The sequence below is a fragment of the Nymphalis io genome, chromosome 23 (genome assembly GCF_905147045.1).
Source record: "Nymphalis io chromosome 23, ilAglIoxx1.1, whole genome shotgun sequence".
NCBI lineage: Eukaryota > Metazoa > Arthropoda > Insecta > Lepidoptera > Nymphalidae > Nymphalis > Nymphalis io.
This window is the reverse complement of record NC_065910.1, coordinates 6,984,149-7,001,343: the sequence shown is the minus strand read 5'-3', so window position 1 is coordinate 7,001,343 and position 17,195 is coordinate 6,984,149. Positions and strand designations below refer to the sequence as shown.

The window sequence follows — 17,195 nt, the reverse complement described above, 5'->3', positions numbered from 1 at the left end:
TTATTTAGTAAGATCCAATTAAATTGCCGATTTCTATACAAAATGTAAAAGTCTTTACAATATTATATCTATTTAATTTACACTTGCATTGGAATCTGTTAAGTTTTATGTAATTTTCACCTGAGCCCGTCAACAGTGCTGGTGTAAATCGTCGCAAGGGTGCAATATAGTGAAATTAATAAGTTTACGGATAGGGCGCACGGTGACGCAGTGTTCGCGTTTCCGTGCTGCATAGCTGCTGGATGTTCACCTGTTTAAAAGAAAATTATTGATTATTTATTTGAGTAATATTAAAGTAACAGCTTATAAATGTTCCACTGCTGGACTAGGGTCTTTTAAGGTCTCCTTTTTAGCCGTGATGGGCCAGTGGTTATAAGAACGGGAACCAGTAATCATGTGCTTAATTCGTGTTTAAAATTAAACTCGTGCTCGGCTGTGGTGGAAACCATCGTAACGACACCTGCGAGTGGTGAATGAAAATGATGAGTAAGCTCCAAACATCATACTCAAAAAGGTGAGGCCTTTGCCCAGCAGTGAGATATTTACAGGCTATTGCACACCTTACGATTGTATATTATATGATATGACTACGATATATACATTGATTTTTTTCGATATACCCACAAATCTTATTTCATAAGCTTACAGTAAATCTAAATTTTGTTGAACTGACAACATTTATTTTTTGTATGAATAAAAATATATTAATCATGACGACATTAAGGAAATAATAAATAATACCGTTAAAATTTTAAACCCATTCATGTTGGTTAATAAGGTCTTAATATAACGACACTGTATTATATCTAAGCGAGAATGTTTAATCGTCTACAATTATAAAACAGTCCGTTATATTAATGAATCTCAACTCGTTCGTAAAGACCTTATCATCATCTGTTATTTTGAGAAAACAGACTAATCGTCTGCGTCATGATATAATTAGAGCAATTAAGTGCACATTTAAGTTTACTATGTTTTCGGTTGACAGTAACAGTAACATTCTGTTAATGTCTCACTGCTGAGCTAAGATCTCCTCTCCCTTTTGAGGAGAAGGTTTGGGGATTATTCCACCATGCTGCTCCGATGCGGGTTGGTAGAATACATATGTGGCAGAATTTCGATGAAATCATACACATGCAGGTGTCCATGGATCACGAGATGACTTATAAGCACAAAATAAGCACATGAAAATTCAGTGGTGCTTGCCCGGGTTTGAACCCACGATCATCGGTTAAGATTGACGCGTTCTAACCACACGGCCATCTCAGCTCCGGTTAAATTATACCACTATTTGCAGTAGTTATTTTATATATTATATAAATAATATGTGGTGAAATAAAATTGTTTTTACTTAGTTATTTTTTCTTGACTCGTGCAACAATATTTGGTCGTGATTTTGTGATTTATTTGGCACTAAAGCAACATAATTGTATTACTTTACATATGCGTCATTCTACCCCGTACGTAAAAGTTTTTGCTTCACTCTTTGTAGTAGTTTTTTTTCTTTTTATTTACACACATCATGTGAGGAATTCTCTTTTATTTAGTATTAGTAGATAATTTTATAACGTAACAAATTTTCAATCCAGTACAATTCGATATTTAAAAAATTTCATTAATCTTAATATTTCGAACTTCGATCAATCGCATAATGGCCAAGAGCCAGCGATCGGCAGACTTACGGTATGTTAGCAAACTTCATATTGATGCTATTGAAACTATTTCAACTGCCGCAGCTGAAGTGGGAATTTACTCCTTACGAGGTTTTGAACAGTACGCAGAGAAAGCATCATATCGTCTGTCCGCATATTGAAACCGACCTATGCGTCTACTGCTTCAAATTTATATGTTTAATCATAATGTAAATAACATATATAAATTTCAGCTTTGCAGAAATAACGTAATTTTTTATGAAATAACTTTTGAAATTTTATAAAACACACTAGGAACCGGAATAGGGCGTGGTATTGATTTTTTTTAATAAAAAAAGTTATATACTTTAAGGTATTAAAACGGCAGACAACCTGAGATCACGTTTTAAAGTCAATTTTGACGTATTTGACTTCTGGATGTTCAAATGTACCATCGACGGGAATTATAGTGAACCGCCATTTCACCTACGTGAAAAATAGTAGGTGAAATAGTATACCTAGCATCAATATAGAGTTTGATAACATATTGTAAGTCTGCCGATCGCTGGCTCAGTCCATAATATCAGCTTTCGGTTCGATATGAATTAATAAATTTTATCTCAAAAACAAAAACAACCGCCATTAAACTCAACAAATCCCATATCACCCCTTAATATCAAAGTTTCCCACGATAAAATATTTCCACATTTCGTATTATAGTAAAATCCGTTTCTTATAATATCTTTTCTATCAAACTTACTAAAGATCCATTGGAAGAACTTAAGTCTATTTCGAAACTCACGACACCGACTTTCCACAGACGCAAGTTTTCTATACTTATTTATCTACAAAAAGGCATTGACGTTACAGATGGCACGCCTTAAGTAGTTTTATTTATAAACGACGAGTAAAGTTACTCAAATGTAAACAGGATAATGTATCAGTGAACACTTAGATACCTTAAACGTTATATCAAAGTGTGTTTTAAAAGCTTTACAAATACGTTTCCATTCTAATAGGTTATTCAACTACTATTATAAGTTATGAAGCCGATTTAAATACCAAAATAACAAAATTTTATATCGATAGCTCCCCATCATTCAGATGAGATTTTGAGAGTATTTGAATTGAATAATACTTGGAATGAATGTTTCAATTTAATCTTTTTCAATTGAAAGCTTGCAAGAAACAACCATTAATATTATCAACATTAAAAGTAAATTTGTTACCGTTTATAACGTGAACATTCACAGAGGCAGCTTCAGCCATCGTTGGCACACAGCTGTAGTTCCCGCTATCAGTCGGCAGAAGTTTGTCGATCGTCAAACGAGACGTGAGCTGCTCCGTCCATTCTGTTTTAAGCCTGATTCTTGGAACTTCTATAATTTCATTCGCATCTACCTCCTTATATTCTATTAATTTTGATCCTGTAATAAATGGTATTTAAACAATTAGTTATAGAAAAAAAACGTTACAAAGATTGTGTGATGTTTTGAGGGTAAGATTATTTTCATAAATTACAAACAAATCAAATGCGATAAATAAAATATAGCCTACCATAAATGCTTTATTTTTTTAATAATAGAAAATAATAGAAGCTTATTGAAACGGAAATATGGCAGACAATTGAAAGATTGTTCCGTCTGGTTAAAACGTATTAGGGCAAGAATAAAGAGCGAAGTAACCAGAAACGCTAGTACGGCAACAAATAGGCAATTTGCCAGAAGATACGAGTTTCCGTCCAATTAATGGTCTAAAAGAATCGCTTCTGTTATAAAAGTGTAAAATGAAAGTAGTTCGAAATCGTACTTGGTGCAATCAAAGCGAGAATCATAGGGCGTGCCACGAAAAAGGTTTTTTTAAAATGAAATTGGGTCAAAGCGTTTAGCGTTAACACTCTCTTAAAACTACATATTTCAGAAAAATCATACAAACAATTCAACACTATCATGAAGAGAAAATGATAATAGATATACTTTCTGAAATTGAAAAATTAAAAAGAGATGGTCAACAAAAACAATAGTGAAACAGTGAAGTAATAGTTTTAGTGTCTATTCATTTTAATTGACGTTAATTTATACAGCATAACTTCTTAGCAATCCTAGGTTTATTACCTCTAGACTTAGAACGTCTTCATCTATTTTCAAATTTTAATTTATAATGCTATTAAATTATTTAAAAAAAATCGTTAAGGATGCTTGAAATATTTTTTTTTTTTACATAATTAGAAAAAATATCTTTATAAAGATCTGTAAAATGATTATTTTCATTTCCTTTTTAAAATTATGTTCTTATTAATTCGGCTTAAAATGTTAATAATTAACATATTGCTGTAAGAAAAAGAAGAGTTTTTTTAACTGTAATTACTAACCCTAGAAACCCACTGTATCAAGATGTTTATATACATATATAAGCTAAAGGATCTTTGACGTGTTACCCCCAGGCCATTATTCAAGTCTTGTTTTGTTAAAACTTTAAACATGGTTTTGGAAGTTGTATTTCTTAGTATGGACTTCTGCAATTTTAGGCACAAGTTACACGTAGGTCTAGGTAATGATTGGCATTGCATTCACAAAGTTGTTAACACCTATTTTCTATTATACTTATTCATACAGGCTTAGTTGCTTATGTATACTTGTAAGGTACTATTTCATGCATTTTATTTAAACGACCAACAGAATTGTATGTATTATGATCTAAAATAAAGGTGCTCAATACACATACATAACCATTCCAAGGCAGTTACAGCATGCATTTAAATAATTCAATAAAAATAAAATATCAACCACATACCCTTATACCAAAATATCGTCCCCAAATCATGAGGACCTTGACTCAAGATGCAAGTCAGTGACAACAAACTCCCTGTCTTCACGTACAAGTCTGCTGGACCGAGAACCTTTGCTTTCGCTTCTGTCACAAAAAATGCTTTATTAAAATTAAACACATAATAATTATATAAGAGCAAAGTTTACGTTAGTGGCTCTGGACATATCGGATTATTTCTCCAAGTTAAATTGTTAATGTGACTCGCATAGATATTTAGGGATTATAAGGGTACAGGTATAGGAGGAAAAGCCGAGATGGCCTAGTGGTAAGAACGCGTGAATCTTAACCGATGATCGTGGGTTCAAACCCGGGCAAGCACCACTGAATTTTCATGTGCTTAAATTTGTGTTTATAATTCATCTCGTGCTTAACGGTGAAGGAAAACATCGTGAGGAAACCTGCATGTGTCTAATTTCATTGAAATTCTGCCACATGTGTATTCTACCAACCCGCATTGGAGCAGCGTGGTGGAATAAGCTCCAAACCTTCTCCTCAAAAGGGAGAGGAGGCCTTAGCCCAGCAGTGGGACATTAACAGGCTGTTACTGTACTGTAGGTATAGGACAATTACGTCATTTCGGTTATGTGTTAGATTGTTTAAGGTAATAAAGTGTCTACATATATTTGAATAGGATTCACACTAAGCATAAAATTAAACATTTAATTATAAATTCACAGCTTAAAGTTTTAAGGAAATAAATACGAAGGTGCAATGACATATAAAATGATATAAATATTGTGACGACACGAAATCTTAATTTGTTCAAACGATTATAGAATTCAATTAGTTCAGATTACATTGAAAGTAACGTTACAGTAAGAATATTTTATTTAAACAAAACTTAGTGAAAAATATTTAGCATTAAAAAGGCTTACCAAAACGTTATATGTTGAAACTGTACCTAAATTCGAATCCCTTATTTTAGTAACACGGTTGACAACTCTAAACCATGCAGTATATACATGACTATTAATTCTATCTGTCGCGTAGCAATTTCAATATGATATTTGAATATAAATAATGCATTATTATATATAAAAAGACTGTCTTCTTATATTGGGACCATCTCTGAAGCTTTATAGTTATCAAAGAGAGATTTTTAAATAAACTTTGTAAATATAGTGTTGTGTGAGTTCTAGAAACAAGAAGAAAAATATATTTTATTAACTGCTAGAGTTAGCTTAGTTGACAAAAAAAATTAATCCGTATTCTTCAGAAGCTGAACAAATAAAAGATCTTTGCAAGGAACTGAACCACGCTTCTAGTTACCAAAGAGCTGGTGTATACTCAGCTTACCAGTTCAGAGGAAATAGCAAAAGCGTTCTGCGTTACATTTCCTTTGGAAAATCTATTGGACTGCATGTATTTACTAAAAAATTATATTAAATATTTTTGTTTTTGTATCTCCATGGACATATTGTCCGTGCCTCTGGTGTTATCTTTAACATCTTGTTCTATATTTCAGTATAAAAATGCTGGCTTGCATTAGAAATCGTAGTCCAAATAACTTTATCAATTACTCGGATTATGTGCAAGTTATTATTAATTGTATGGCTATTTCGTTTTATTTTTAATTTATTATTTTATATTTTTACTCTATACAATTAAATATTATATAAGTCGTAATTATGACAAACTCTTATGTTTGTCTGATTATAATTTTTCAATGTTCGAATAATTTTGAAGATAATTCAATATGAAATAAAACTTAATTAACAAAGTACATATAATAAATTATGTAATATTTGTTTGACAAATACACAATTACCATTAAATCGGTAATAATTGAATAGTATAATAAAATTTGCAAGTTAATTTTGATTCGGATTTGCTTAAACAATTAGTAAATTTTATAAATAATTCAATTTAATACACATTTAATTTTGTCATGTGCCTACGATATATAGTTTATTTATATATTTTAATATACGGCGGTGTTCTTCAGGAAATTGAGAAAATGACTTTCATCGATGTTAGATTGCTATTAGTTTTAATTCTTGTATTATCACTGAGTCCATGTGAATAAATTATATATATTATATATTCTATAAGTATATATTATATATATTCTATTTCTATATATATATATTTATAGAATAGGAAGGCGGCCGAGCATATGGGCCACCTGATGGTAAGTGGTCACCAAACGCCCTTAGACATTGGCATTGTAAGAAATGTCAACCATCGCTTACATAGTCAATGCGCCACCAACCTTGGGAACTAATATTTTATGTCCCTTGTGCCTGTAATTACACTGGCTCACTCATCCTTCAAACCGGAACACAACAATAACAAGTACTGCTGTTTTGCGGTAGAATATCTGATGAGTGGGTGGTACCTACCCAGACGAGCTTGCACAAAGCTCTACCACCAGTAATAAAGTATATGACGTAATATTGATTGTATAGTTTGTTTAAAAATATTAATGTAAAAAAGTATTTCAAGGTCAAGCGTTATTTGAACCGTGCGAAGTCGAAGCGGTTAGCTAGTGTTATAGCCATAGCTAGTAATTATTTTTAGCAGTGCTTTGTATTGCTATTGATTAATCGCTCCCCCGGATCGAGACTAAAAGATTTATTATTTTCGATAAATATTTCTAATTAATCACATCCAAAAGATTAATAACCTAAAGAAAAGCACTTTATTACGTCATGAGCTCTTGTTATACAATTTCTGGGTCGTTATTAACAGTTTTAATAAAAAGGCAGGATTCTTATTAAGCGCCTTCTTTAATCTAGCAAGGAACGCAAGCGAGATAAAAGGTAAATAATACCCTAAAACAAATTTAAGATTAAATCCAAGTATATTCAACAACCTTGAACATTTTCATTCGGAGATTTAATCTTCTCACTGCTTTCTTGAATGTTTTTGGGTGACTTTTTGTAATACCTTTAAGTTGATAGGCCAGGGGAAGTGTCATTGGCCAATCTAAGTTGGATAGCGAAATTGGTTTTCTCTTGTATCGGTTAGTTTATTTTGACTGAGTTATGTTTTTTTGTGATCAACGAAATTGAATTATGATATGATTGAATATTGCTTCACATTTGGGAGATATTTTAAATTAAAGTAACAGCTAAAAGTTAATGTCCCACTGCTGGTCTAAGGCTTATTCCATCAAGTTGCTCCAATATACATGTAACAGATTTTTATCCAACACATGCAGGCTTCTTTACAATGGTTTCCTTTACAAATTATTAAGCACATGGAAATTGACTTGACTGGGTATAAGCGTGCAATCATCAGTTTAAACCACCACTGGCATTTTAATATTATAATGAAGTCCAACTTTTAAATTCCGTACTTTAGAAATGAAAAGTAAATAATAAAATAAAGCAAATTACAGCGATTAAATCGCTTTTAAATCTGTACACATAAGCCAAGCTTAAAACTCTCTTGCGATACTAATGTCTATGAACTAAGGTGACAGCCGAGATGGCCCAGTGGTAAGAACCTTGGTGAATCTTAACCGATGATCGTGGGTTCAAACCCGGGCAAGCACCACTGAATTTTCATGTGCTTAATTTGTGATTATAATTCATCTTGTGCATTACGGTGAAGGAAAACATCGTGAGGAAACCTGCATGTGTCTAATTTCACAGAAATTCTGCCACATGTGTATTCCACCAACCCGCACTGGAGCAGCGTGGCGAAATGAGCTCCAAACCTTCTCGTCAAAAAAAAGGGAGAGGAGGCCTTTAGCCCAGCAGTGGGACATTCACAGGCTGTTACGGTTACTGATCGTAATAAATTATATTCGATTGGTAGAAATTCATCTTAAGAATAAGTAGTAATATTAATTATACTCAGCATATCATTCCTAACCTTAATTAAATTATTGCTTTTATATTAACAGCAGTTGTTGTTTATGACTTTTTCAAACAGTATTTTCTTCTTGTGACGTATCTTTTGTTAAATTACGCTGTGATTACAGTATTATAATCAAAAATCGTATTTCAAGCCTAATACTTATTATTTCACTGATTTAAATAAAGTAGTATTCACTTAATAAGGTCCTCCAGACCGATTTTGACCACGGTGGCCAATTTCAAGAGAGATTAGACAACTGGGCAGGACATATTATAGTGCACAAGTGTATGCGCAAATACATGTTTACACACTATTCTCTAGCTCTCATAATTCGATGGGACGGCAATCCGTCACGACCAGAAAGAGTTCAGGCTCAGCATTTTGTGCTTTCCGAGGCACGGGAGTGTAAACACTTGAAACTTCCAGACCCCGGGCTGCTACTGAGGGTTTTCTGACAGAAAAACCCGAAAACTTTTTAGTGGCCCAACCTGGGAAGTGAACAAGGACCACCAGGTTAGCGGCCTTATATCTAGATACTAGGTCAACGAGGCAGTCATTCGCTTAATAATCGATATTTAATCACAGTTATTATTGAAAAATAGAGGATAATGTATATCGGTTCAAAAGTTTTGATAGTTGTAAAGATTGTCAGTTTCTCAACCCAAATTCACAAAAAATACTGTTTTAATTTAAAGCTTATTTTTTATTTTAACGTATTCTAATATATATTTAAGAAGATAAATATTTAGACGTAAATTTCCTAAGGCTATATAGAGACTGTAGTAGCCAACACTCTCACTAAATTTTGTAATAAATAATAAATTTGTCATCATATAGGCCTCTGCATCGTGGCAGATGATTTAAGCGGCATCGCGAAGGCACTTGCGTTCATGACTGAAAAGACCAATGCGAGAGAGGATCCTTCGGCCGCACTCCCGACAAATGTATGCGCCCCTAGATGGGCGGGGGTTTGAAGCCCGCTCATGACGCCTAGTGCGTTTTTCTTTTAGTAATTTAAACCAGGCATCGTCATGCTTTGATTGACCTTCGTGAATAAGGCGTCGCCACTTGGCACGGTCCTCTGCCAGTTCCTCCCATCGATTACTAGGGATGTTAAACGCAACCATATCACGCTTAGCGCAATCTTTGTAACGGAGCATAGGCCGCCCAACAGACCTTTTTGCATCCACAACCTCTCCCAGTAGTGTTTGCCTTGGAAGGAGTCTGCTCCATTCGATGCACGTGTCCCAGCCACCGTAACCGATTTTTTTTTAGAATGGCCATGAAGCTAGGCAGCTGTGCCTCGCCTAGAACAGACTCGTCACGCGATCCTGCCATGTGATGCCCAGAATGTTTCGAAGACAGCGCAAGTGAAATGTGTTTAGTCGGCGTTCTTGTTTTGCGTACGTTGTCCACGTTTCTGCTCCATACAAGAGTGTGCTTAGGACACATGATTGGTAAACAAGCATTTTCGTTTTTACCGTAAGGTGTCTGTTATCCCAAGCCCTTGTACAGAGCCTCCCGAACGCAGAGGCTGCTTTGCCGATCCGGAAGTCAATCAGCAAGCGAGAGATTGCTCGACAAATGCGACCCAAAGTAGCAAAATTTGTTAACCACCTGTAAAGGTGCGCCGTTAAGCTAGATGACTGGTTGCTCTAAACTTCCTTGCGCTAAAATAACGGTCTTCTTGCAGTTTATGGACATTGAAAACAGGTCACACACACGCTCTGGCAAATTTGTCCATTAGAATCTGGAATTGAGCTTGGTCATGAGCAACGAAAGCAGCGTCGTCAGCGAAAAGGAGACTATCTACAAATAGGTCCTCTCTGTGGCGTTTAGACTTGATCATTGAGATGTTGTACAGCCTACCATCGGTTCGCGTGTGTAAGTGGACGCCTTGCTGTTCATCACCAAAAGCAACCTTCAGAAGCACCGAGAAGAATATTCCGAACAAGGTGGGGGCCAGTGCACAACCTTGACGAACACCACGGCGTACGTCGAATGGCGTGGATGTGTTGCCATTGTGCAGGACGGTGACTTCCATACCTTCGTGGAACGATTGCACTATCCTTAGGAGTTTTGGTGGCATCCAATTCTGACAAGAACCGAGTACTTTTTTTTATTTATTTATTTTTTTTATTTTTTTTATATGCTCCGGGATGGCAAATGACTCAACTCCACCTGATGGTAAGTGGTAGTAGAGTCCAAACGCGACGACGGCCAGTACAGTCGGGAAGAATGTTCTGTACTAGCCGTCCCCGCCTTACCGGCCCGCAAGATGCCTCTTCACGCCTCGTTTGAAGAAACCCGGGTTGTAAGAGGAGGGGAACACGTGAGCTGGTAAGGAATTCCATTTTTTGGTAGTGTGACAAAGAAAGGAGTTGCCGAATTTCTTTTTGCGCGATGAAATTGATGTCACAGTTAGGCGGTGACATCGAGAACCAGCTCGCGTGGACTTAAGAAGAAAGGGGGAAGCAGGAATTAGAGAGAATAATTCCTCAGAGCACTCGCCGTGATACAGTCGATGGAAAGCGCTCAGTGCTGCTATCTCGCGACGCAATTGAAAAGGTTCAATTGCGTCGCGATGACCTTTACGTCGCCAATAATGCGTACTGCACGTCGCTGCAACCGGTCCAAGGCCTCCAGTAGGTACTTAGCGGAGCCATCCCAAAGGTGCGAGCAATATTCAACGCAAGACCGTACCTGTGTTGTGTAACAGGCACAGTTGTTGTGGCGTGAAAAAACGCCGCACCTTGTTCAGAACTCCGAGTTTCCATGAAGCTGTTTTTATAATAGCCTCGATGTAATCCCTTGGACTAAGGTCGCAGCGAACGTCCATTCCCAACATGGCGATTTTGTTTTGTATCATCAGCGGTGTGCCACAGAGGGAGGGATGAGGGTAAAATGTTTTTTTGGCATTAAACTCAACAAGATTATCAGAACCCCATTTGGCGATGAGCTCTAACGTCCTATCGAGTTCAATGACAAGATTCTCCCGCCTCTCCTCAGTTTCCGCCCGCCCAGCCACTGCGCGTCCGTGGTACCCACCATGCACTGTACTATCATCTGCATAGCAATGTATGTTCCCAAGAGAGAGCATATCATTGATATGCAAAAGAAAGAGTGTCGGAGATAGCACAGATCCCTGGGGGACCCCAGCATTCACTACATAGAATTGTGAAGCGCAACCATCTACTAAAACACGAAGGCTAAGCTTGTGTAGGAAGCTGGCAATCCAGGTGCATAGCTGAGCAGTCAGACCATATGCCGGTACAACCCCTCTCTGCTCACGGAGTCAAAATTGCTTAGGTCTACAAATGCAATGACTAGGGGGGTATGTAGCTCCCTACACTTTTCTTGTAGCTGTCTGAGTGAAAATATCATGTCGACAGTTGAGCGTTGGGACCTAAAACCAAATTGTGCCTCAGGGTATACGCGGTCGGCAAGCCTTTGTAGTTTGCCTAGAATGGCCCTGGCAAAGGCTTTTCCGACGATGCTAAGAAGAGATATTCCGCGGTAACAGTTGCAATCGTGAGACGATGATGAGAGTGACGATGTTAGCATCTCGCATATCCTGAGAAACGTAGTTTTCTTCCCAGCACTTAGTCAGATGGTTATGAAGGATGGACAAGAGGCACTCAAGCTTGACGACTTCGGTGACAATCGTCTTTTCCGGGGCTCTTTCCGCATTTGAGCTTCTTGACGGCCAGATAAAGTTCTTCTACTGTGGGTGCAACGTCTAGCTCGTGCCAAGTTGCCAGATTCGGGACAAGCTCCACTGCTTCTGGCTGAATATCCACTGGGCACGCGTAGAGCCCCTTGTAGTATTCTACCCATCTTGCCATCTGACGGGTGCTGTCTGTTATAACAGAACCGTCAGTTTCCTTGAGAGGTGCCGTCTTTTGTGGAGTAGGTCCAAGAGCTCTTTTGATGCCCGCGTACACCCCGCCAATATCCCCCGCGTTTGTGCACGCTTGGATGCTTTGGCAAAGCTTTGTCCAATACGCATTTAAAAAGGAACGCGTGCTACGCTGAAGTGAGGCTTTTGCCTTCGTGAGATCTTCACGTGTCGCATCGCAAGGGTAAAGGCGAAAATTTAAAGCGGCTTGACGTTTTGAGTCAATCAAGGGAAGTAAGTGCTTCTCGTTTTCTTGAAACCAGTCGTAAGATTTTGCCTTATGATAGCCAAAAACCTTGTCTGCAGTGTCAGTGAGAAGAGACTTGACTTTTTCCCATTCGACTCGCGCTGAAGTCGTACTGTCCCAAGTTGCAACTTCTTCGTGGACGAGTTCCCCAAATGACTCCACTACTTCCATGTCACGAGTCTTGAAAAGATTTATCTTTTTTCGACCGAGTGGCTTGGAAGAATGGACTCTCCTAGGGACAAGTCGGACTTTAGTAGCAACGAGGCTGTGATCGGTGTCGCACTCGGCACTGTGAAACGCCCGCGTGTGGAGCATTTCCCGTAGATCCCTCCTTCTTGTAAGAGCAAGGTCTAAATGGTGCCAGTGTTTAGATCGAGGGTGCATCCACGAGACTTTCCGCATCATTTTGCCTTTAAAAAAGGTGTTGGTAACACACATCTGGTGCCTTGAGCAAAATTCCAACAATCGTTCTCCGTTGTCACCCAAAATGTGCAGTCTGTCAGTTGGATTTACCCTGCGCACTGCCTCATCGAGCTGGCCGTAGAATTGATCCTTGGTCTGAGGTTTTGAACTAAGCGTCGGTGCGTAAGCGGAAATTAGCGTGACAAAGCCGCTTTTTGAGTTTAGACGCAAGACCATAATCCGCTGGTTTCGAACCGCGAAACCTACACCATGCTCTCGTGTTTCCAAGGAACTTTTGCCCTTCCAGTAAAAAGTGTAGTTAGCTTCACGCAACGACCCTTCGTCTTCAGTTCTGGTCTCTTGTAAGGCTACAATATCAATATTGAGCCTTTTAAGCTCCACGTCGATACTGTCAGTTTTGCGCAGTTCTTGGTCACAATCGGAGCTTCCGTAGGTGTTCGGAAAGCCTGTCTTTATCGTTCGGACTTTCCATGTCGCAAAGCGCATGTAAGCAGCGTTGGTGTGGGTTTTTTGGATTTTTGTTCCTTTGAGCAGGTGGTTAATGTCACAGCGTCAACGTCGCTGTAAGGCTTGTGTTCCGTTCACCCAGGCGGAACAAGTTAACGCTGAGGCGGATAGCGGCAGGCAGTAGCTGATCAATGGATCTACGATGGATCCTTCTACTGTCAAGAGTGTACCCTGGCGTCCGCACTTACGCCTATTCATGCTGACTTATAACCAGTGACTGCCACTCTCCGTGTTGTTTTCCACCTGCAAAAGAGGTGAGCGAAGTGTCCTCTCCGTGGATGCTGCTACGCCTGGGCCAGGCTACTTTATGGCAACACGGGCTTGCCCAGTACCCATGCCACCCTCTCCTCCTCCCCAGCAGGAATGACGAGTCAATACGTGTGGTGCTGGTTTGGCCGCAGGCTTACGCCTAAACGGAGGCACCGCTCCGGGCTTAATATTAGTTTTCCTTCTTTTTTAGAGACTCGGTGTTGACGACTCTGCCGTTGGGACGTGGGACGTGGGAGCAAGGGCGTGACGCTGGGATAATTTTGGGAAACAGCGTATCAAGAAGAGGGGTGAGGATACTGTGATCACGGAAGATACAGGAATGTGACACAAGTAGCTAGAGCAGTCCGGGGTCGCGTACCCGTAGTGATTCCAATAATAAATTTGTAATAAAAATATAAATAATTACTAAATTTATCAATTCGAAATTTAAAATTCAACAGATTATAAATGCTTATGAATACTTCCATATTGCAGTTGCATTAATTAACACATATAAACCTTCTTTATTATTATACGCTGCAATGTAATTTAACGATACATAAAAGAATTAAATTGATATGAAGTATTATATTTTCTTTGGTAGATTTAAAACAAAAAACATGAAACGCGCAAACGTTTTAATATCCATATTGCAGGATGTACTCATACACGTTATATTACAGTATCTTCCTTGGATACGTTTCATTTTCAAGTAGCTTCAACTCAAGACCGTTTTACGAATATGTAAAGAGATTTTGATATTATTTAATCGTAAAATATAAGGCTTACTTTTTTATTTAGCTTTCATCTGAAATGTTTTAGTATCGTATTATTATAATTTTATGTTGGTTTAGTGGCTTATTCGACTGCAGACCATGTGATTGAGGTTCGAATCACACTGACCATTAAAATTATTTTTAGTTCTTTTCCAGCAAGCAATTTTCAGAAAGTGCGTAAATCTTTGCGCATGATCTCTTTCTGATCATGTCGGATGACCGTCCCATCTTATCTTGAGAGTAAAGAATATATAGTACTTACATCAGTGTTTGACACATAAGTAAAACTTTAACGTTTGTAAATGTCATGTCAATGAAGTAGATTTAACTACAATATTTATCACTCCCTAATTATACCGTATAATATGATAGTATGCTTCTTTTCACATTATTTCATGAAAATATCCCGCGCCAAGGTAAAATAAATAAGATAAGAAAAATAAACTTTTCGCGTTTAAATTTACTAGTTAGCAACTGTTGAGCAATTCTGAGAGAAAAAACTCGACTTAACACGATCGCAAAATATCAGAAGGTGATATGCGACATTGACTTTGATAATATAAATATATTAATTGCGCATTAAAAAAAAAGAAATAATAATAACGATATTGAGGAAAAACATACAAAGGTCTTAACCACCACCATTTACCATTGAAACAGTGACTTTTTTCAAACAAAGAAAGATACTCACAGGATACATCTGACAATGTATAATATATATATAATGTATGTGCTATTTATATATAAATGCGTATAATATACATAAATATACACTCATTATATGCCAAGCGTTAGGCTTATTTTGTGTTATCTTAGTCTTTAGTTATCTGTATTTTGTGTGCAGTAAAAATATTGTTTTTTTTTATCGCACACGAATCAAAACGTCGGGTCCTATAATTTCACGAAGTGGATTAATACAGAACAACACTGCTTTGCATCGTTATGAAAACGAGTTTTTGCACGTATAAGGTAATGATAAATATTTTTATAATACAAGCGGGTCTTTGTTGTTGTATCCGTGTTATGTTCAAGCTGACAGGGCCATTGTGGGTGAGGTGTTTATTAATATATTTTATGGAGTGACAATTTATCATTTCGCTATTTTCAGAGCAAAAGGTTGTATGAAAAATTGTGAATTTTACAAGAGAGTGTACACCTGATTATTTCTTTATGTTTTATAGTTTTTTTTTTAAGATGTGAATGCCCAGTGGTCAGATGAACTAATGAGTGCCATGAAAGCTTAATTTGTGTTTATATTTTCTAGTGAACGATGACAAAGGCAACGTTGTAAGGAAGCCTGCATGTTTCCAATGAAATTCTGTCACATGTGTATTCTATAACCCGCATTCGTGCAATTGTTAGCTCAGGGCGGTAATTATATATTATATTAGTTTATACTTTTATAACAAGAAAATCAACAAGCGCATGTCTTACATCGAACACGTGACCTACATCGGGACTACATTAAAGATAAAATGTTTTACTAATTCAAACGTTCATTCATTCTTAATGACGTCAAAAGTTCAAATGAAGTTTAAAGAACGATAAAATTTTCCATATCATTAAAAAGGCGAGAGCTCGGCCATGAAATAGTCAGGAAACAGGAAAATTGCAAGAAATGTCGGCGTAGACTGCAATTGTCGAGTCTGCGACAACTTTGAACACAATGAAGCTTAAGATTTAGAATGAAAGTTTTAATGGTTAGAACATTCATTGTAATTCAATCTTAAAATCTTGTTAAGTTTCCAGATCATGGATATTTAATCGAAACTGCAAATGTGCAAAAGGAACTGCTTCCATATAATTTTAGTTTTTTTATTTCATAGTCGAAAAGACTTAGAAGGACCAAACCCAAAGGTTGATGCATTAAAAGCAATTGGATTTCTCGGTCAAGATATGTTGCTGTAGTTTAAAAATTGGCATTGTTCTTCTGTAATTAGACCTGAGCCTGATCTCTCACCGGTCCATGTCTGATCGATGTCCAATCGGACTATAGTAACAGCCTGTAATTGTCCCACTGCTGGGCTAAGGACTCCTCTCCCTTTTTGAGGAGAATGTTTGGAGCTTATTCCACCACGCTGCTCCAATGCGGGTTGGTGGAATACACATGTGGCAGACTTTCGATGAAATTAGACACATGCAGGTTTCCTCACGATGTTTTCCTTCACCGAAAAGCACAAGATGAATTATAAACAGAAATTAAGCACATGAAAATTCAGAGGTGCTTGCCCGGGTTTGAACCCACGTTCATCGATTAAGATTCACGCGTTCTTACCACTGGGCCATCTCGACTTTTTTTTTTATATCGGACTATAAGATTAAGGGAATAGTGAAATGAGTCAACTGTGTGAAATAGGTGCTGCACTCTTATAAGCTGATATGAAAAAAAGGATTTACAAGCTTTCACGATAAACACTCCCAGTTTCCAGATTTCGGACTGCTATTGAAAATATCTGGACTGCAACATCTAATAACCTTTTAATGGCCGAGCCGAGGCTTGAGGACCTCGGATTTCAATGTTGTATTCAGTAATACTCGGTTTGCTACATTCAAATAAATTGATACAAAATGGTTATTAAAATTGACATGTTTTTTAACTGTGTCTTTGAAATAAGTGCAACGAGTACCATTATGTAATTAACACGAATTACTATGTAGTCATATCGTCTGGGCTTTGAGTGTTTCAGTCAAGAAATGGTCCGTCGTCTAGAGGTTAAGATGCCCTAAGTAATTACTGGGCCATGTTAGTTATCTCAGCTTTGAGCGGAGAGTGAATTTGATTAATTACGAGTCCGGGCTATTTGGCTATGAAATTCATTGGTTTAAAT

At 37.4% G+C, this 17,195-nt stretch overlaps 1 protein-coding gene and 1 long non-coding RNA gene across 2 annotated transcripts in view; one reads left to right on the top strand and one right to left on the bottom strand.

Annotated features, from left to right (window-relative positions):
- LOC126777608 (uncharacterized) overlaps positions 1-17,195 on the top strand; it is a 185,987-nt gene that overhangs the window by 129,446 nt on the left and 39,346 nt on the right. The window lies entirely within an intron of this gene.
- Positions 59-17,195, bottom strand: part of LOC126777573 (zwei Ig domain protein zig-8-like) — a 183,287-nt gene continuing 166,150 nt past the window's right edge. The window contains exons 7-9 of the mRNA XM_050500637.1: positions 4,425-4,544; positions 2,861-3,058; positions 59-250 (exon numbers count right to left, since the gene is read on the bottom strand). Coding sequence (XP_050356594.1) covers positions 117-250; positions 2,861-3,058; positions 4,425-4,544 — 452 coding nt within the window. The 3' untranslated portion in view covers positions 59-116. The remainder of the gene's footprint in view (positions 251-2,860; positions 3,059-4,424; positions 4,545-17,195) is intronic.